A 20,182-nucleotide genomic window follows, 5' to 3' on the forward strand; every position below is an offset into this window, starting at 1 on the left:
TGGCAGAAGGCAGAGAGTAGGGATAAAGGGTCTTTTTTCAGCATGGCAGCCAGTGACAAATGACATTCCACAGGAGTCTGCATTGGTTCCACAACTTTTGATGTTTGACATTAGTGATCTGTATCAAGAAACTGATGGCACTCATCACCTGCAAACTTAGCAACAATGATAGATGGAGGAGCAACGAGTGTTGAGGAAACAGGGAGACTGGAGTATAAGAGGCTGGGCAAAGACGTGGCAGATGGAATAAAATGTGAGCAAGTTTGAGCTTCTGCACTTCAGTAGAAAGAATAAAGGGAGAGAATATTTTTGAAACAGGGAGAGGCACCAGAAATTTGAAGCACATTAATAAGGTTAACGAGGGCTGGTCAGTCGGCAGTCCGGAAAACAAATGCCACGTCAACATTCATTTCGGGAGGCCAGAAAACAACAGCAGAAATGTACTATTGAGGCTGTTTAAGTCTATCGTCAGACTGTATTTGGAATACTGTGAGGAATTAAGGATGTGCTGACATTGGAGGGTCTGGAGAAGGCTTGCAAAAAGAAAAGAGGAGCCTGACAGGAGTTTAATAAAAGGCTAATCTTCACCAGGTTCTCAGAAGCAATTTCATTTGGATAATAAATGCTGGCCTTGAGTGACATTCCGATCCCATGAGCAATAAAACCATAATTTGCAGACAGCACACCTGCTTGATGACAGAGACAACTCCACTGAGCCATTTCACCTTGGAATCATCCAGAAACTAAAACTTTTACATTTTGCTCAACCAAAAACTCCTGAAAAGTCAAGCTTTTGTTTAGCAAATGGGTACTCCAAATGTGGCCTTATCAATGTCTATACAGCCATAACAGGATTTTCCAACTCTATACTCAATGTCAAACATCATCTTCAGCACCTTGCTTACCTGTGATGTCACTTTCAAGATACTAGGCACCCTCACCCGAGTTGTTTGTTCGACAACACTCCAAGACCTAACTATACAATTCCAGCCCTGGAATGTCTCAACAAAATGCAGCACCCCGCTTTATCAGCATTATCTACCTGCCATTCCTCAGTCCAATGACCCAAATGATCAAGATCCCATTGTACTCAGAGATAAACTTCTTCACTGTCCACGAGAAAACCAGTTTTGGTGACATTCATAAACTTAGTAACCATGCCTCCTATATTCTCATCCACGTAATTTACGTAAATGATGAACAACAGTGAACCCAGGCACTAATTCTCGTGGCACATCGCTGGTCACAGGCTTCCAGTGACCAGCAGTGAAAACCTCTGTCTCCTCCTGTCAAGTCAATTTTGTATCCAATCATTTGGGTTCTTACTGGACCCAATGTGATTTAACTTTACTAACTAGTCTACCATATGAAACCTTAAAGAAGGCCAAAAGCCAGGTTGATGCCATCTATGGCTCTGCCTTCAGCGACCTCTTAGTCACTTGTTCAAAAAACTCATTCAACTTTGTGAGACAAAATTTCCCACGCACAAAGCCATGTTGGCTATCCCAAATCAGTGTTTGCCTTGCCAAATGCATGTAGATTCTGTTGCTCAGAATCCCCTCCAACAACTTCCTGACATCAGGCTCATTAGTCTGGAGATCCCTGGCTTTTCCACACAGTCTTTCTTCAAAATCAGTCAAAAATCAACACCAGGACATAGTCCAACAGGCTTATTTGGAAGCACTCAGTTTTGGAGCGCTGTTCTTTCATAAGGTGATTGTGGAGTGTAAGATTATAAGAAACAAAATTTCTAGCAAAAGATTACAGTGTCATGAAACTGAAATGATACATTGAACAAACCTAGATTGTTCAGTCTTTCATCTTTTTCGAATGGGTTGCAGGTTTTGGTTCATTAATATGTAAAGCCCAGAATTTCTTTTAATTCACCTTCTCAACATAACCCCAAGTTATCTCGAATAGCTGACTTACAAGTAGTGCTGGGATTTACTTATTTACAGGTGGAATTTGTGACCTTCCAGTAAGTGATACCACTTCAACAGCTTCAAAGGTAAACAGAATTTTATAGCACAGAAGAAACCTATTCCTTCCCATTCTCCTCTTTCTTGATCTTAAAAAGAAATTAATTTGGTAACTCTTGCCGTTACCAATTACCTTGTAAATTCTCAAAATTTGTCAACTTTTCAAGAAGCTATCAGGGATTTCAGTTCCATCACAGAATATCAGCGGCTACTCATGGTTAATGACGTTTTGTTTAATATTAATCCTTTCTAACCAAAGCAAAACACTTACTTTTGCGAAGGTGCCCTTCTTGGTATACATGTCAGTGCGCAGGCCAAAATTCTGCAGGTCAGCGGGTTTGTCCTTTGGTTTTTCTGGAAAGTTCAACATCTGCTGAGAGGCAGGAATCTACACAAGAGTCAGAGATTTAAGTGAACATAGTTTTCAAAATTGTTACTTTGTACAGTCAAAGTCAATTAAAACTTTATTGGTTCATTTCTCTGATCAAACCAAAATCTGTTAAATTAACAGAGTAAAACTGGACAAGCTTCAGCAATGGTGTGACAGGAAAAAACATCAGGGAGGTAGGACTCAATGGAATGCAGTAGATGGGTTGATTAGCACAAGAGTAAAGAAGCAGGCTCATCAGCACACTGAGCTCGCTCCACCATTTCATTAGATTGTGGTTGATTTAAGTTGCAGCCTCAGTTTATGTCTCCCTTTAACCCTTTGCGAGTTCAGAATTTAACTCAGCATTAAAAATGCTCAAATGCCCCACCTTTGGAATTTTTTGCTGGCAAGTAACAAAGACTAACAATCCTCAAAGAAACAAACCTTCTTCATTGCTGTCTTCAGTGGAAGAACTGTTACAAGTCAGCTGTGCCCCCGTATTCTAGATTTTCCCATGAAAGGGAATGTTCTCAGTATCTACCGATCTAGCTCCCCCAATCTTCCTTACTTCATAACATCACCTTTCGTTCTTTTAAACTGCAACGAGAATAAGCCCAACCTTCACAACCTCACTGCATGTTGCAATATGATTCCATCGCAGGAATTCAAACATAGAAAGGTAAATGGGGTCTGGTAGAAATGCAAAATAAAGTGAAATTCTGTGCAGATACTGATCTAAACTGCAACTCATTTTCTCATTTGATGAGAAGGCAATAGAAATCGCTACACAGTTCCAAATTGTGTGTGTTTAAACCTAATTGGAGCATGACCTAAATGAATGACCATTATGAGAACCTTTTAAGAATAGAAAACAAATAAGTTGCAAAAATGTAATTCTGCCACTCAATAGAGTCAGAGAACCCCAACAATGTGGAAACAGACCATTGGCCCCAACAAGTCCACACCAATCCTCCGAAATATGCCCCACCCAGACCAATTTCCCCAACCCTATTATTTGACATTACCCTAACAAATGGACGTCACCTAACATCCCTGAACACTATGGGCAATTGACCTAACCTGTACATCTTTGGACTCCGGGAGGAAACCGGAGCACCCAGAGGAAACCCACGCAAACATGCAAAAAAAACATGCAAACTCCATGCTGACAGGCACCAGAGGCTGGAAATGAACATAGATTCCTGGCACTGTGAGGCAGCAGTGCTAACCACTGAGCTAACATACACCCAAATCACTTTGTAAGTAACCCCATAAACTATCCTTGGCCCAACAGGTTATGTTAACAAGTGTCAAGGGTGTGGATAGGGTGCAAAGAGAAGATAAAGTTCAAAAACAAACAGATGATGTCTCATGTCTTACTTGCGGAGTCCTGAGATGAACGGGGACCAAGCCAGAGGGGGTATCAGCAAGAACATTGAAGTGAGGGGTAGGGGGAGGACCCATGGGTAGAGGTCGACTGTCGGCATCCACCTGATAATTCACAAGGCCCCATTGTTCAAGGAATGCATGAACTCTAAAACATGAATACACACAGTAAAACGTCACAACACAGAACGTGTTAACAATTGTCTGGTTTTTGCAGGTACAGGAAACCCCATTTAATTATGACAGGTTAAAAAGCACAGCAACTCTGTAGAAATATTGCTGGCAATAACTCCCTCAACAATAAAATGTTTAAAGTTATCAGGAACTGGTATGGGTGCCTTTCCAGATCAAACCCAATAAAATGTTCAAAATTCAGCCCAAGTCTAATAATAAAATCACCCAAGGCGTTGAAAAATCAAATGAAAAATACTACCAACGATCAGCTCACATGTTATTAAGACCAAAACCTACAGTTTTAGTGCTACACATATCATGAAAACATTTTCATTGAAATAACAAAATATTGTCAAGATACAGCAGTGAAGTTATCAACTTGGTTTAACTTCAATACATACAGAGTTCAGAAACAGGAGCTTAAAACATGATCAAGTTAATACTACAACTCATTTGAAGAAAATTAAATTGTTACAGATGCTATCTTTCAGACAAAACAATAAACCAACTCTGTTTTCTGGCCAAGATAACAGATCCCATGGTATCAGTCTAAAGAACAGGGAAACCAGCATTAACAAGTAGGCAAAGAGGGATAAGATGCATAAAAGATAAAACATTGCATAGTACTCAAAAAACTGAAAATGTGTTGCTGGTTAAAGCACAGCAGGTCAGGCAGCATCCAAGGAACAGGAAATTCGACGTTTCGGGCCAGAGCCCTTCATCAGGAATGGCCCAAAACGTGGAATTTCCTGTTCCTTGGATGCTGCCTGACCTGCTGTGCTTTAACCAGCAACACGTTTTCAGCTCTGATCTCCAGCACCTGCAGACTTCACTTTTTACTAGTACTCAAAAAGGAAATAACACTGTACGCGATAGAATACAAAGACAGATTTACAATGCCTGTAAGTGGATTTATCTGGTAAATAATACTGGTAAGTTACAAGCTCAAATTGCGAGGAGGGCATACCATTTGGTGACAACTGCTGAGGACTTAGTGCTAAACATTAACCTAACAGAAAAGACAGTCTCGGTATAAAGTAAAAGGGGAACACAGTTTTCTCAGATAAACCAAATCTACAGACAGACATTTCCCATGAGCAGAAAAAAGACGGAATCCATTTGGTTATACCGGAGGAAAGCTAGAGAGCACATGAGGGTACTCGATTGGCTTCCAAACAGCAAAGCAAAAATCTGCAACACACAATGCATTAATGGAGATATTCACGAGTTATGTAAGATGGTCAAGTACCCCCAAGTGTCAGTTGGAACAATCATTAATTCATGGATAAACAGTTGGAGGACCTTGTCAAGAGAACAGCCTTCGCCAATGAGCTCGCTGTCAGTCCAACTGGGGCTATGAATGAGATCCACCAATTCTAAGGTAAATGGAAACATTTGATCAAGAATGACCATATTCACTATTAACCCACCCCATGTGATAAGTGCTAAAAAAAATCTGAAATACCTGTTTAAATTTGACGAATGGTCAGAGGACGCTTGGCAAGAGTCAAACAGAAGGAAAGACAGGAATGGGACAACAGATAATCTTCAAGGAAGAGATGCACATAAAGATTACATCTTTTTACTTTTGTGATTTAAAAAAAAATTCTGGACTAAAATGGCAAAGTATTATTTGCCATATACATGACTTCCCTGACGAAAATCACTGCTCTTTTGCCTTTCTTTTCTGAAAATATTAAATATTAAAGTATATGAAGTTAAGTCCTGAACAATTTTCAACCACAATTACGGTCACTAAATTATATGTCCACATGGACTGGGATTTGTAAAAATGGCTGCATGTTTTGAAAGAGAGGAGTTTGATAACTTTTGTGAATGCAATTTGTGTGGCTTACATGACATGGGCTCTGAACAAGGCAGAAAGAACGTAGTCAGACCAGAAGAGAGACCTGCAGATTTTAGGAGCTAAAAACTGACTCCCTCAGATGTCTGCAGTAAGCCTTTTTAAATCTGAAGAAAACCAGCTTATCTAGCCTTCAACACATGCTGCAGGTTTGTATCTTATAATTGGATAAGTTGAAGACCTTTCATAAGTGAACCAACCACCCTGTGCCTCCTGCAAACCAGTGGAAGCAGTGGAAAGAGGAAGGTTGAAGAGTCAACCTCATATGTACAAAAGGCAACTGAACAAAGCTTGTGAACAAAGACAACCCAACGGTTTTTCCAATTTTCCCTCGGCCCAAGTGTTTCTGTTTTCCTTGTTTCCACCTATGTATGCATAGTTTCTTATGAGTTGGGCGCTTGAGGTTCATTTAATTTGATTATTCACCTTTGGCTACAATCTAATAACCTGTGCAAAGTATTAATTATTATTAAATATAGAAACCTGAGTCTACTGTCAACTTGTATCTGAACAAATAAGGCAGTTCAGTAATATTGCACATTAGTTAATAATTAATTTTTATGAAACTGCGGGAACAGTGATTTGATCACCAGTGCACTAATTGAGTACAGCAACAATCATGCCACAACTCATGTCAGGAGACAGAAAATAAAATGAAAATATTGTCCAAAATCCAAGTCAAATGAATTCTTCAAGGCCAAATTGAAGAAAAATATGACAAGCACATGAAAAGTAAATACAAAAAAGCAAAAGAGGATTAACTAATTTCTTTTTGACCAAGCAAATGAAGATTCGGGAATGGAATACAATGGATATTGCCAACAAGTATATCTGACAAAATTTCAAATAAAATGCTGGGTAAAAAACTAAGACTCATGAAATGGAACAGTGTGAGCTCAGATTAAAAATAAATGGGGTGAAAACAGCTAGTCACACTAAGTGGCTATTTTAGAGTGGGAGATGGTGAATGGTGGTGGTCATCAAGGTTCAGTGCTGTAACTATTGTTTTCTCAGATATAAAAACACTTGAACAATTGGAAAATTTAGCAGGAAATAGAAAGCAGAGTGGCACATGGAATTTAATGCAGAAGTAGCAAGGTGATACAGATTAGGGAGAAAGAACAGAAACTTCATGATACAGCAATGTCCAGGACAGAGGATCCTGGTGTTTCATGTGCATTTATCATTGAAGGCAATTTGCATAGTATATGGGAACTTGACCTTCGCAGTGAAAAGTATTGAGTGCTAAAGCAGACAAAGTATGCTGAACTTTTATCAAACTCTGTTTTAGCTACAAATAAAGTACAGCATCCAATTCTGGTTGCTTCAAAAAAGTGCACATGTCCTCAAGAGAGGACAAAACCAGTTAGATCAAAAGGAGAGAGTGTTTTCAGCTCCAAGGTTTAAGTTGGAAAAGCTGGGGTTGTTCTTTTTAGCACAAGTTGAAGATGGCATAGAAATGCAAGAAGGACAATGACAGACTGTAAAGGCGGCAGACACCACAAAGATGCTCCCACTTTCAGATCATACTTCCGAATGTTTGAGCAAGAAATGGGGCATGATAGGTGGTAGCAGAAAGAAAACATTTTTAAAAATAAAACGCAAGGGACAACATCCTTGTACTCATTGCCCACAGAGGAGTAGAAGCAGAAACATGACTGTAAAAGCCAATTGGATGCACGCTCAAAAAGAAATAAACTCCCAGGGCCACAAAGATTGAACAATAAAATGGAAAAGACTGAACTGCTGTGCAGAGAGCTAGAATGGAATGATATCCTTCTGCACTAAGATGATTTTATCACAATGACAATGCACAAATACAGACAAGTTAACGTATTCTGTACGGTAGATGTTACATACTCAAGGGCAATCACTCGCTAACGCGTTTGACTGTCCACTTAGAAGATTCCATGTCAAATGGCTATAGGTTCCAAAGGTCCTTCATAGCTAATGAGCCTGATCCTAGGGCTGCTTCTCTGACCACACATTTCCAGGAATTGGAATTGGTCCTGTCCTTGAAATAACTGGCATTCCTTTCTCTGGTTCTTTTTCCATACTTCCTCCCACTGACAGGTGTTCTCAAAGAATTGTATCCTTTCATACTGGAGCTTCCTCCAATGTCATACAAGTGAAAAATGTTGCTCTGCCAAAATGTGAGTAGTTACTAAAGGTGTCAGCAGGATATGAACGAAGCAGATAACTATAGATCGTACATGACTTTAATCCTCGCACTATTTTAAGTACCAACCGACAAGTGGGCTATCAACAACCATCTTCACTTCATCAACCAACAACTTCAGTCTCAAAACTTGAATACTGCCCTCAAAACCAGGGGAGGGAGAAAAATTGGAATTAAAGTAAACATTGTGAATGCTGAAAATCTGAAATTCATGCCAAATGCTGGGAAAACTCAGCAGGTCTGGCAGCATCTGTGGAGAGAGGTACAGAGTTTAATGTCCCAAGTCAAGTTCAATTCTGCTTCATATTGGACTACAAATGGCAACCGTTTCTCTCTTCACAGATGCCGCCAGACCTGCTCAGTTTCTCAATTTTATATGAGGCAGAAAGATTAAATCAGGAGGGCAGGAGGCAAAATAATATTTCCTCCAATAAGGATCAGACTACTTCACCACTGTTCCCTCACATTTTAAAAGGGAAAGCAAGTTTCTCTTTGGTCTCCCCATAGTGAAATAATGACATACTTTAATTGTGAAAAACAAAATTAGCTATTTCTGTTAAAACTCGGTCAAAATGCACCTGTTCTCAAGCATCAAGGGATATGGAACAAAGGATTAAAGCATTTTAAGAAACAAAATTTGCCAAGCAACATCTCCTCCACCCTCAATTGACCCTCTAAGGACAATATAGCTTATATTGGTTTAGATTGAAAAACAAACAAGAAAGTTAAGTTACTGGAGCTGTTTACAGGAAAACAATAATACATAGAAGCAACAATTAAGTAGGCAGTGTAAACCAACAAAATTAAAAAGCCATTTTAAAAGACAAGCTAACACCATGGTTGAACACAATCTTCTCCAGGTTCAGCAGAAGCTGTACTCAAATCGTCAAATGAACACCTTCTGCAGTTGGTGATTACTGGAGATTTTGAAGGGGTTACCACTACTCTCCTGCACAAAAAAAGCAGCCTTACCTCATGACAGCACAAACATCACCAGTTAAATTTCTGCGACATGATGTACTGGTCAGGTACTCCTGAGGATTTAACCGATAGGTATCGATCATAAAGTTTCGGTATGCCAGATAACTGTGCAAAATAGAAATAAAAAATTTGACTTTCTTCAGAAGTGACAGATTTTGATCATGATGAGACAGCAACATAAAATGTCAAAATGCATGGACTGAGTTTGTTCCCTCATCAGGTTATTGCCCGTTATACTTGAAATGCTCAGTTGACTGGAGGAGAACACATTTCATGTGTAAATTCGAATAGGGGAGCTAGAACACACAACTCATTTAACATTTAGATTTTTTGATCATTCTTTATTAGATTACTTACAATGTGGAAACAGGCCCTTCGGCCCAACAAGTCCACACCGACCCGCTGAAGCGCAACCCACCCATACCCCTACATTTACCCCTTATCTAACACTACGGGCAATTTAGCATGGCCAATTCCCTGACCCGCACATCTTTGGACTATGGGAGGAAACCCACGCAGACAGGGGGAGAATGTGCAAACTCCACACAGTCTGTCGCCTGAGTCGGGAATTGAACCCGGGTTTCTGGCGCTGTGAGGCAGCAGTGCGAACCACTGTGCCACCGTGCCGCCCACACGGTGCATTCAAAATAATGATTTTCCACTTTGAACTGACTGCAGTCACCTTCAGGAGGGTGGACAGTTGAAACTCTCAAGAAATACTAGTTCAAATGAATCTTCAAACTTTCTAGTGCATGTGTAGAATGAGTATTCAAATCATCGCAAGTTTATTTTGAACTCAGAACAACCAGCAGGTCGCAGTAAACATTGGAACTAACGACAAAGTAAAGGATGAGATTCTGAAGGGACAAGAAGAAAGTGAGGCAGGAATTTAAAAAGGTGGTCCTCGAGGGTAGTAATATCTGGAGCCCTCACAGTGCTATGAGCGAATCAAGGTAGGAATAGAAGGATAAAGGAAGAGAGGGGATTAATGCATGGGTGAGGGAGGAGGGGAGAAAGACTCAAGGTTTGAAATAATTGACATCTGTATAAGAAGAACTGATTACTCCCCGTCTGGTTCAGGTGCAATCTACTGGCAGGGAGATTTCACTGAGCTGCTCGGGAGGGTGCCTGTGTCTACAGGGAGATAGTGAGCAAAAAGATCACTCAGACTCTCACAAACTTGATTGAGTTTTTTTAAGAAGTAACAAAGAGGATTGATGAGGACAGAGCGGTAGATGTGATCTATATGGACTTCAGTAAGGCGTTCGACAAGGTTCCCCACGGGAGACTGGTTAGCAAGGTTAGATCTCACGGAATACAGGGAGAACGAGCCATTTGAATACAGAACTGGTTCAAAAGGGAAATGGCAGAGGGTGGTGGTGGACGATTGTTGTTCAAACTGGAGGTCTGTGACCAGTGGAGTGCCACAAGGATCGGTACTGGGTCCTCTACTTTTTGTCATTTATGTAAATGATTTGGATGCAAGCATAAGAGGTACAGTTAATAAGTTTGCAGATGACAACAAAATTGGAGGTGTAATGGACAGCGAAGAAGGTTACCTCAGAGTACAATGGGATCTTGATCAGATGGGCAGATGGGCTGAGAAGTGGCAGATCGAGTTTAATTCAGATAAATGCGAGGTGCTGCATTTTGGGAAAGCAAATCTTAGCAGGACTTATTCACTTAATGGTAAGGTCCTAGGGAAGTGTTGCTGAACAAAGAGACCTTGGAGTGCAGTTCATAGCTCCTTGAAAGTGGATAGATAGATAGGATAGTGAAGGTTGTTTGGTATGCTTTCTTTTATTGGTCAAGAGTATTCAGTATAGGAGTTGGGAGGTCATGTTGGTGCTATACAGGACATTGGTTAGGCCACTGTTGGAATATTGCATGCAATTCTGGACTCCTTCCTATCGGAAAGATGATGAGAAACTTGAAAGGGTTCAGAAAAGATTTACAAGGATGTTGTCAGGGTTGGAGGATTTGAGCTATAGGAGAGGCTGAGATATTTGTATCATCAATAATCACAGATAAGGTGCTGGATGATTGCAGGTTGGCTCACATGGGACCACTATTTAAGAACGGAGTTTGACAAGGTTCCTCATGGTAAACTGATTAGCAAGGTTAGATCACATGGAATACAGGGAGAACTAGCGATTTGGATACAGAACTAGCTCGAAGATAGAAGACAGAGATTGGTGGTGGAGGGTAGCTTTTCAGACTGGAGGCCTATGACCACAAGTGGAATGCCATAAGGATTGGTGTTAGGTCCATTGGTTTTCATCACTTATACAAATAATTTAGATACAAACACAGATAGGCTTAGTAAGTTTGCAGATGACATCAGGATTGGAAGTGTGGTGGGTAGCAAAGAAGGTTACCACAGACAACAACTGGATCTTGATCAGATATGCCAATGGGGTCAGGAGTGGAAGATGGGCGTTTAATTTAGATACATGTGAGATCCTGCAATTTGGGAAAGCTAATCAGAGCAGGACTTATACCTTTAATGGTAAAGTCTCTGGCTTGTTGCCAAACAAAGAGACCTTGGAGCACAGGTTCATAAGTTCCTTGAAAGTGGAGTCATGGGTAGAGTCATTTGGTATGCCAACTTTTACTGGTCGGAGCCTTGACGATATAAGTTAGGAGGTCATGTTTCAGCTGTACAGGATATCAGTTGGGCCAGTTTTGGATTGCTGTGTGCAATTCTGGTCTCCCTCCTATAGGATGTTTTAAATTTTCTTTGAACTCTTTCAAATTGCACAAGGATGTTGCCAGAGCTGGAGGATTTGAGCTATAGGGAGAGGCTGACTAGACAGGGGCTATTTTCCCAGAGCAGCAGAGGTTGAGGGCTGACCTTATCGAGGTTAATAAAATCATCAGGGACACGGATAGGGTAAATAGACAAGGTCTTTTCCCTGGAGTGGGAGAATCCAGAACTTGAGTGCAGAGGTTTCGGGTGAGAGGGGAAAGATTTAAAAGGGACTGAAGGGCAGATGGTGAGGGTGGTCCATGTATGGAATGAGCTGCTTGAGGAAGTGGTGGAAACTGGTACAATTAAAACATTTAAAAAGGCATCTGGATGGGTGTATGAACAGGAAGGGTTGAGAGAGATATCGGCCAAGTGTTGACAAATGGGACTAGATTAATTCAGAATATCTGGTCAACAAGGATGAGTTAAACTGAAGGGTGTCTGACTCTATGATTAAAAATCCAAGAAAACAGGCTACATAATGAAACATGGCCACGATCTTGTCCCAAATATGCAAGTGATCCTGCCAAGTGGGTTCAAAGTCACTTCAGCATTTTAGTATTTTGGCAAAACATGGTAACAGCAGTGATTGCAGCAAGATAACTATTTTCCTGTTTCCACCCAAAAAGGAGCAGATCCATTAAACATGACAGAAAAAAAGGTAATGGCATTTAACCCATCTGTGATTTTTATTAGATTGGTCTCACCAGATTGAAAGCTGGCAAACAGTGCTTTTGAAGAAAAGAAGAAAAATAAAAACAGGACAGTTAGCTTAACATCAATTACTGGAATGTGTTATTAATGAAGTCCTAAAAATAAAAATCACTTGGAAAAGCATAGTTATGGCATAGTCTTCATTTTCATGCACATGATGCGGGTATCCTTGGCAGGGCAGTATTTATTATCTACCACAACTGCTGTTGCCTTGAACGACTACTGCAAGACAACAAAGTGGTTTGCTAGGCCGTTTCGATGAGGAGATAAGAGTCAGTCACGATACTGTTCTTCTGGGAGGTACAGGTAACCCAGATCAGATTTTTCAAATTTCAATTTGTGTCTTGGTCTGATTCAAACTCCGAGAGCATTAACTTCAGTCCACAAAATTACTATTCCAGTGACATCACTCGGCCAACCTATCCCAGTAAACTTATGATTTGTTCCAATCTATATGGTTTACTTTTAAAAGGAGAGAAATCGTGTTGACAAATTTATTAGGGTTTTTTTTTGAGGACGTGACTCGTAAGATAGATTAAGAACCAGTCAATACAGGAAACCTGGGTTTTCCAAAAGAATTTGAGAAGCTACCAAGTAAAAAAGGTTAGCTCGCAAGAGAAGGTGACTGAATTTGAGGATAACCCATTAGCATGGATCGAGGATTGGTTAATGGTCAGGAAGCAAAGAATGGACAGAAATGGGACAACTGAAATGTATGCACTTCACAGGATGTTGGCTTCAGTGGCTTTGCCACAAGAAGCAATTCTGGAACCCTAGCAATTTATATTTGATACTAATGTCTTATTAAGTAGTAATAAAGAGTACGTACCCAAGGTTTTTGATGGTACAAAGCTAGGTAGAAAAGGAAGTGGTATTAGAGAAAAAAAAAATCTGTTCAGAGAAGTTGATAGGTGAAATAAATTCGCAACAAGATGTCAAATGGAGTTCATGGGGAGAGAAAAAAAAAAATCAACTTGTACACTCTGGTCACAAGAACAGAAAAATTCATTAATTTGCAGTTGTGTGAAACTGTAAATGTACTTGGAATAAAAGTTCACATTCAGATGTAGTAAAAGTTGGGAAGGCAAATGGCCTATGGCCCTTGATTGCAAGGGGATTGTATTTCCACTATCGATCACGTCTGGGGGAAATTGCGGTCTTTGAAGAAGGAGGCCATTTGAGTTGTAAGGTATTGGAACTTGTCCTCCTGGGAGCAGATGCGGCGGAGACGAAGGAATTGAGAGTATGGGATGGCATTTTTACAGGGGGCTGGGTGGGAGGAGGTGTAGTCTAGGTAGCTTGGGAGTCGGTCGGTTTATAGTAAATGTCCGTGTTGATTCGGTTGCCAGAGATGGAAATGGAAATGTCTAGGAAGGGGAGGGAGGAGTCTAAGACGGTCCAGATAAATTTGAGGTTGGGGTGGAAGGTGTCGGTAAAGTGGATGAACTGTTCAACCACCTCGTGGGAGCACGAGGCAGTGCGGATTAAGTCATCAATGTAGCGGATGAAAAGGTTGGGCGGGGGGAGGGGGTGCGCCAGTGCAGCTGCGGAAGATGGACTGTTCCATATATCCTACGTACAACCCAGATGGCTTCCTTCTTCAAAGACTGCAATATTCCCCCGAGACGTTATCTACAATGCACTCCACCGCATCTCCTCCACTTCCTGTTCCTCTGCCCTTGAGCCCTGCCCCTCCAATCGCCACCAGGACAGAACCCCACTGGTCCTCACCTACCAGCACCCCACCAACCTCCACATACATCATATCATCTGTCGTCATTTCTGCCACCTCCAAACGGACCCCACCACCCGAGATATATTTCCCTCCCCTCTCCTATCAGCGTTCTGAAAAGACTACTCCCTCCGTGACTCCCTCGTCAGGTCCACACCCCCCACCAACCCAACCTCCACTCCCGGCACCTTCCCCTGCAACCGCAAGAAATGCAAAACTTGCGCCCACACTTCCCCCCTCACTTTCCTCCAAGGCCCCAAGGGATCCTTCCATATCCGCCACAAATTCACTTGCACCTCCACACACATCATTTACTGCATCCGCTGCACCTGATGTGGCCTCCTCTGTATTGGGGAGACAGGCCACCAACTTGCGGAACGTTTCAGAGAACACCTCTGGGACACCCGGACCAACCAACCCAACCACCCCGTGACTCAAAACTTCAACTCCCCCTCCCACTCCACCAAGGACATGCAGGTCCTTGGACTCCTCCATCGCCAGACCACAGCAACACGACGGCTGGAGGAAGAGCGCCTCATCTTCCGCCTAGGAACCCTCCAACCACAAGGGATGAACTCCGATTTCTCCAGTTTCCTCATTTCCCCTTCCCCCACCTTGTCGCGGTCAAATCCCTCGAACTCAGCAGCGCCTTCCTGACCTGAAATCTTCTTCCTGACCTCTCCACCCCCACCCCTGCCTATCACCCTCACCTTGACCTCCTTCCACCTATCGCATTTCCAACACCCCTCCCCCAAGTCCCCTCTCCCCACCTTTTATCTTAGCCTGCTGGACACACTTTCCTCATTCCTGAAGGGCTCATGCCCGAAACATCGATTCTCCTGCTCCTAGGATGCTGCCTGACCTGCTGCACTTTTCCAGCAACACATTTTCTGTTCAGAATGGTGTTATCAACTTTGTGGGCTTAGACTTAAGGATGGAATGTTACTATTTAAATATCTTGTGTTAGGGAAACATAACTGAAAAGATGGCACAGTCACTTGGCTAACTGATAAAATCTTAAAACATGAGAAAATAAGCCTTATACTTGTCTAAGAGCTGTGGAAGAAATGTGATAATTTTAAGAGCTAAGCTACTGAATAATCTTGTGATCAGAACCCATTTATTGTGGAATTGCTGCAACTGTTCCTACACAAAGGAAGAATGGTAAGAATCAGCAAAGATCCTCTGAGCACAGTGGCAGTGCCCTTACCTCTGAACCAGGAGGCAGGGCTTCTTCAAGTCCCACCTGCTCCTGAGGTGTGTAACAACATTTCCAAGCATGTTGATGGGAAAAACAAGTTCAATTTTTAAAAAAATTAATACAACCACAAGACATGTACAGACTGGTCAACCCTGGAGGGCAACAGTATCAGCAACCTAAGGCAACATCTCATCTGAGAGGAGACTGATAACCTGCAAGGACTGAAGACCGTGAGACCTTAACTTATACAAAGAACAACCGTGAGTTCGGGACTCAGGACAGTAGATAATTTGAACGAACCATCATGCAAGACAAACTCTGACTCAGTACTCACTGAAGACCTTTTGTAGCAAGAGCCGGATCAACTCTATCTCGTTAGGTAGTATTCTCACGTCCAGGTTACTGAATCTTATTTTGTCTTTTATTAATAAATATGCAGTTTCAAATGGATCCAGGAAGAGAGAGCTTATCTGCAATTCCAGTTCAGTTGAGCGGGACTCTGATGCTCACCAGTACCAAATCATTAATATGTTGCTGTTCCTGGTATCACAACCTCTCGCAAAATTCATGTTACTTAATGAAACCTGAAGTCTACAAAATACTAAAGTATGCACATGTACACACAACCAATGCCGGTCAGTCATGGAAAAGTCAGTCTGTTGCAAACTACATCAATACGAAGCAGCTGCTGCATACCATGAACAATTCTTCAGGAAGAGCACAGGTAAAAGCACAGGTAAATTCCATCCAACAATATTTCCAGAAGGGATAATGAGATTTAAAATTAAAACCTTAAAAAAAAGCGACAAAATCACAAGTTCAAAACTGTAATGAATCTGATTTGAAATAAATGGAAATGAAAACAGCCATTGGACAAAATCATCAGATAACAATATTAGCAGGGGTCAATACACAAGTTCATCAACTGAATACACAAATTAGCTTTATCTGAATGAACACACTCGATAAAGCTTTTGTTTGCAAACGATATCCTATTCAGTCAAGAGTAAAGTGGGAAACCCAAAACAATGCCAAGTAGCAATAATCAATTTAAAAATTAAAATCAAAACTTGGAAATTGCTTTTCAGGCTAATTTCTCTGTATGAATAATAATTTAAAATTTATTGGGCAAACTTACATTTCTGGACTTTTCGACTTATTTTTCCCATTGAAGAATTCTGGCAAGGCACGACGTTCAATCTCATGGATACTAAAACACAGGGAAATGCAAATCATTAACTCATTAAGCAAATTTCTAAATTCAAGAATGAAAGAACTTCACACCCTGCTCATAAAATAAAAAATCCGAGAAACAAGATAAAATAGCAAGAACACAAAATACTATGTTATCTCTCAGAAGCTCTTCAAGAAAAATAAAAACTTTTCATTTTTCTTAACGTTTGAAAGCATCCTTTTCACTTGAATCTTTAAGTGAGATAATCAAGAACATTTACAAATCTTCAAAAGTCCCTCAATCCACATTTTTACAATATCCTGTAAATTTAAGTAACAAAATACAAAATCATGAGCATGTTGGCTTGCAAGATTTCATCAACATATTGCTCGAGACTCCACCAAGATTCCACACAGCAAATTCCCATTCACAGCTTGTGAAAAACTGTGTCAAGGAAGAATACAGTTGGACAGCTAAACTCTTAATTTCAACTACCCAACAATCAGATCATAATCTGGCTCAAAAGTGATGGAGAGGACCTTAAATAAAAACAAGCATTTTTCTTTGGTATGAGACAGAGAGGAGGAGAATTAGATAAACACTGAAGGACAGTCTAAACAACAGAGGCAAACTCTTACAACAGCATAAAAATTCAAACAAATTGAACCATGCTCAGATAATGTCAGGATAAACCATCAAGACTGGAAACAATCTAGTGACTTGCAGCAACATGCAATGATCCAAAATACATACATTTGAACTTCTAAACCATTCAAAAAACTTCAAATCAGCACAACAGATTTATTTATAAACTGTTTTTAACAACCTTGAATTTCTCAAAAATTTGCCATACCACTGAGTATGAATGACATCATTCAAATAACATAGCTGGTGCACAGGAGTTATTCTGTCGAGGGACTTGTGTTCACAAAGCAACAATCATTGAAACTTGCAACTTTAAAATAACCTATTCTTTCGCAGTCCTTAAGGATCAAGGACAACATGTTTCTTTTCAGAGGGTTCTGTGACAACGTCAATGTGCAATCCGCAGAATCTGCCATGTGGTTAGGAGATGAAGATGGTTCTTTGAGGATATCAGACAAGTGAACTCAAGTGGTTTCTGCACCCTCTCAGATGCCTAAACTTTGCCTCCATGTGCATCTGAAGTTAGTGTTCAGTTCTTTCCCAAGTAAGTCTTATGTCAGGAACTGGCAGGAGTGTTGGAGGATCTCTGTGCAGCTTTTCCACTGTCCTCCCGAGAATTTCCAGTCATTGCAGAACATTAGAACAGTAGGGACACAGCATAAATATAGTGAAGGAACTCGGTCACTGTTCAATCACATTATGATACAAGGGAATAAGCAGAGGCTGAATGGCCTCAAACATGAGTATTCTAGAAAAGTTAGCTAAGTTAAGGTTGTGGATTGACATATTGAATTACGATATGGCTACCATCACAAAGACACAGTTGAGAGAGGAACAGGACTGGCAACTCAACCTCTTGGATACAAGGTCTTTCGGAGAATTAGGGGTGGGCGTAAAAGAGATAATGTTGCATTATTAATCAAGGATGTAGTTAAGGCAGTAAGGAGGGACGGTATCTCAGAAGTATGTTCAAATAAGGCTTTGTGATTAGAGCTTAGGAATAAAGAAGGGGCAGTCACATAGCTGGAAGTATATTATCGGTCACCAACCAGTATAGATAATACACTGAGGTGTGTAAAAATAACTGCAGGGTAATTAAGAACAGGGGACTGCAACTTCCCCAACATCAATTAGGGAAGGTAATAGTCCAATGGTTTTATTGCTGAACTATCAATCCAAAAGATCCTCTTGCATTCTACACCTTTTCTAATAAATCCCAAAGATGGCTTGCATTATTAATTACTCCCTAAACGTGATCTGCCATCTTCAAAGGTTTGTGTACAGACACACCCAGATCCCACTGTTCCTGGACTGCACCTTAGGACTTCTATCACCCATGTTCTTTCAAAATAAATTTGTCACCTCATACTTCTCCACATTTAATCTAATCTGTCACTTGCCCACTTGTTCCACCAATTTGCCTTTATCCTTTTCAAGTTGTGCACTATCCTCCTTAGTTTGCAATACTTGCACATTTCATATCACATGCAAGTTGAGCCATGTACACTGAAGTCTCAGCTATTAATCCGGGTAAAGAAGAGCAAGGATAACAACACTGACACCCTGCATTCCAGCTCCAAAATGATCACTTCTTTTCTACCACTCAGCCAATTTCAAAGTCATGTTGTTTGCACATCTTTTAAACCCAGAAATCTAACTTCACTACCTGTACATCACCGCTTCAAATCCTTCTGAGGAGTGCATATCCACCACATCAGCAACATCCAACAATCAACCCTCTCGGTTTCCTCCTCCTCCTCCAACAAAAAAATGTCAGCACATTACTTGGACATAAATTTTTCCTAAGGTCGTCCATGCTAGGTTTCCTCAATTTGCCTGCATTTGTCCAAGTGACTATCAGTTTTGTTCCAGTTCAATGTTTCTACAAATTTTCACACCACCAAAGTCTAACTTATATGCCTGCAAATAATGGGTTTCTGTTTACACCCATTCTTGAGAAGAACATAATGTTAGCAATTCTCTTGTCTTGCAGCACCAAGGAGACAAAGAAAAAAGTATGGCTAGTGCCTCCATAATTGCCATGGTTGTTTGTCTCGTTATCTTGGTGTGCACTTATCGCATTTGAGTTCCCTCAAATGCAGATAACCTCCACCTAGTCAATTTTTAGCCTCTCTGACATTTGAAATGCCTTTTTTTCCTTGGCTGGGGCTGCAATTTCTTCCTTATTAAAAGCAAATGCAAAGCATTCTTTAGTACTTCACCTGTGGCATCTACCTCCATGCATAAATCCTCTTTTTTGGTGCCTAATTGACCCATTCAGCACCTTTTTTGTTCCATCTGTCCACAGACCATCTGGGATTTTCAGTTTACCTCGACTGCCAGTCTCTCACAAGACGTCCTCTTTGGTTCTCTTCTTTGAGGCTTCCATATTCAACCTAGCTCTATTGTATTTGCTGCCTGACAGCTGCTAGAAAATAATTCTCTTCTGCGCTTCAATTTTATCTCATTGTCATTCATGAAGCTGTTTTCTTTGCTCGACATTGCCCATTTGAAGGAATATATTTTGACTATGCCCAGATGCTTTGAAGATAACCCATTGTTCAGCAATTGAGTTGCCTGCAAATGCAACATCAATTAATTCGACACAAGTCGGTTCTTAGCCCAAAGAAGGTAGTTTCCACCTACAGCAACAATCACAGTTTCCCCCCACCCCCTCCCCTGCCAAACTTAATAACTTTGAATTTCAATTGTTCTGTGCCCTTCAGCTGACGAAGGACTCCACCCCCAAACATGGATTTTCCTGCTCCTCGGATGCGGTCTGATCTACTGTGCTTTATCAACAACACACACTCAACAAATAAACCTTGGCCAGTCACGCCAAAGTTCAAAAGAAAAGATAAAGTACAATCTTACACTGTACCACAACTTTCAGTCACCTAAAGGATTGCTGCCATTCTCAAAGTATGGTCAAGTCATGTTTATTATGGCGGATTTTATGACAAATAAACACTCCAGACAGAATAGAGTTCCTGGCTATTCTTCTTGAATTGGTGCCTACAGAATTAGTGTTTGC

General features: G+C 40.9%; 1 protein-coding gene across 2 annotated transcripts in view; it reads right to left on the reverse strand.

Annotated features, from left to right (window-relative positions):
* smarcc1a (SWI/SNF related, matrix associated, actin dependent regulator of chromatin, subfamily c, member 1a) overlaps positions 1 to 20,182 on the reverse strand; it is a 211,297-nt gene that overhangs the window by 109,286 nt on the left and 81,829 nt on the right. For both annotated transcript variants that reach the window (XM_060823713.1, XM_060823712.1), the window contains exons 15-18: positions 16,468 to 16,539; positions 8,925 to 9,038; positions 3,730 to 3,883; positions 2,251 to 2,367 (exon numbers count right to left, since the gene is read on the reverse strand). In XM_060823713.1, coding sequence (XP_060679696.1) covers positions 2,251 to 2,367; positions 3,730 to 3,883; positions 8,925 to 9,038; positions 16,468 to 16,539 — 457 coding nt within the window. The remainder of the gene's footprint in view (positions 1 to 2,250; positions 2,368 to 3,729; positions 3,884 to 8,924; positions 9,039 to 16,467; positions 16,540 to 20,182) is intronic.

This window comes from Hemiscyllium ocellatum, chromosome 4 (genome assembly GCF_020745735.1).
Source record: "Hemiscyllium ocellatum isolate sHemOce1 chromosome 4, sHemOce1.pat.X.cur, whole genome shotgun sequence".
NCBI lineage: Eukaryota > Metazoa > Chordata > Chondrichthyes > Orectolobiformes > Hemiscylliidae > Hemiscyllium > Hemiscyllium ocellatum.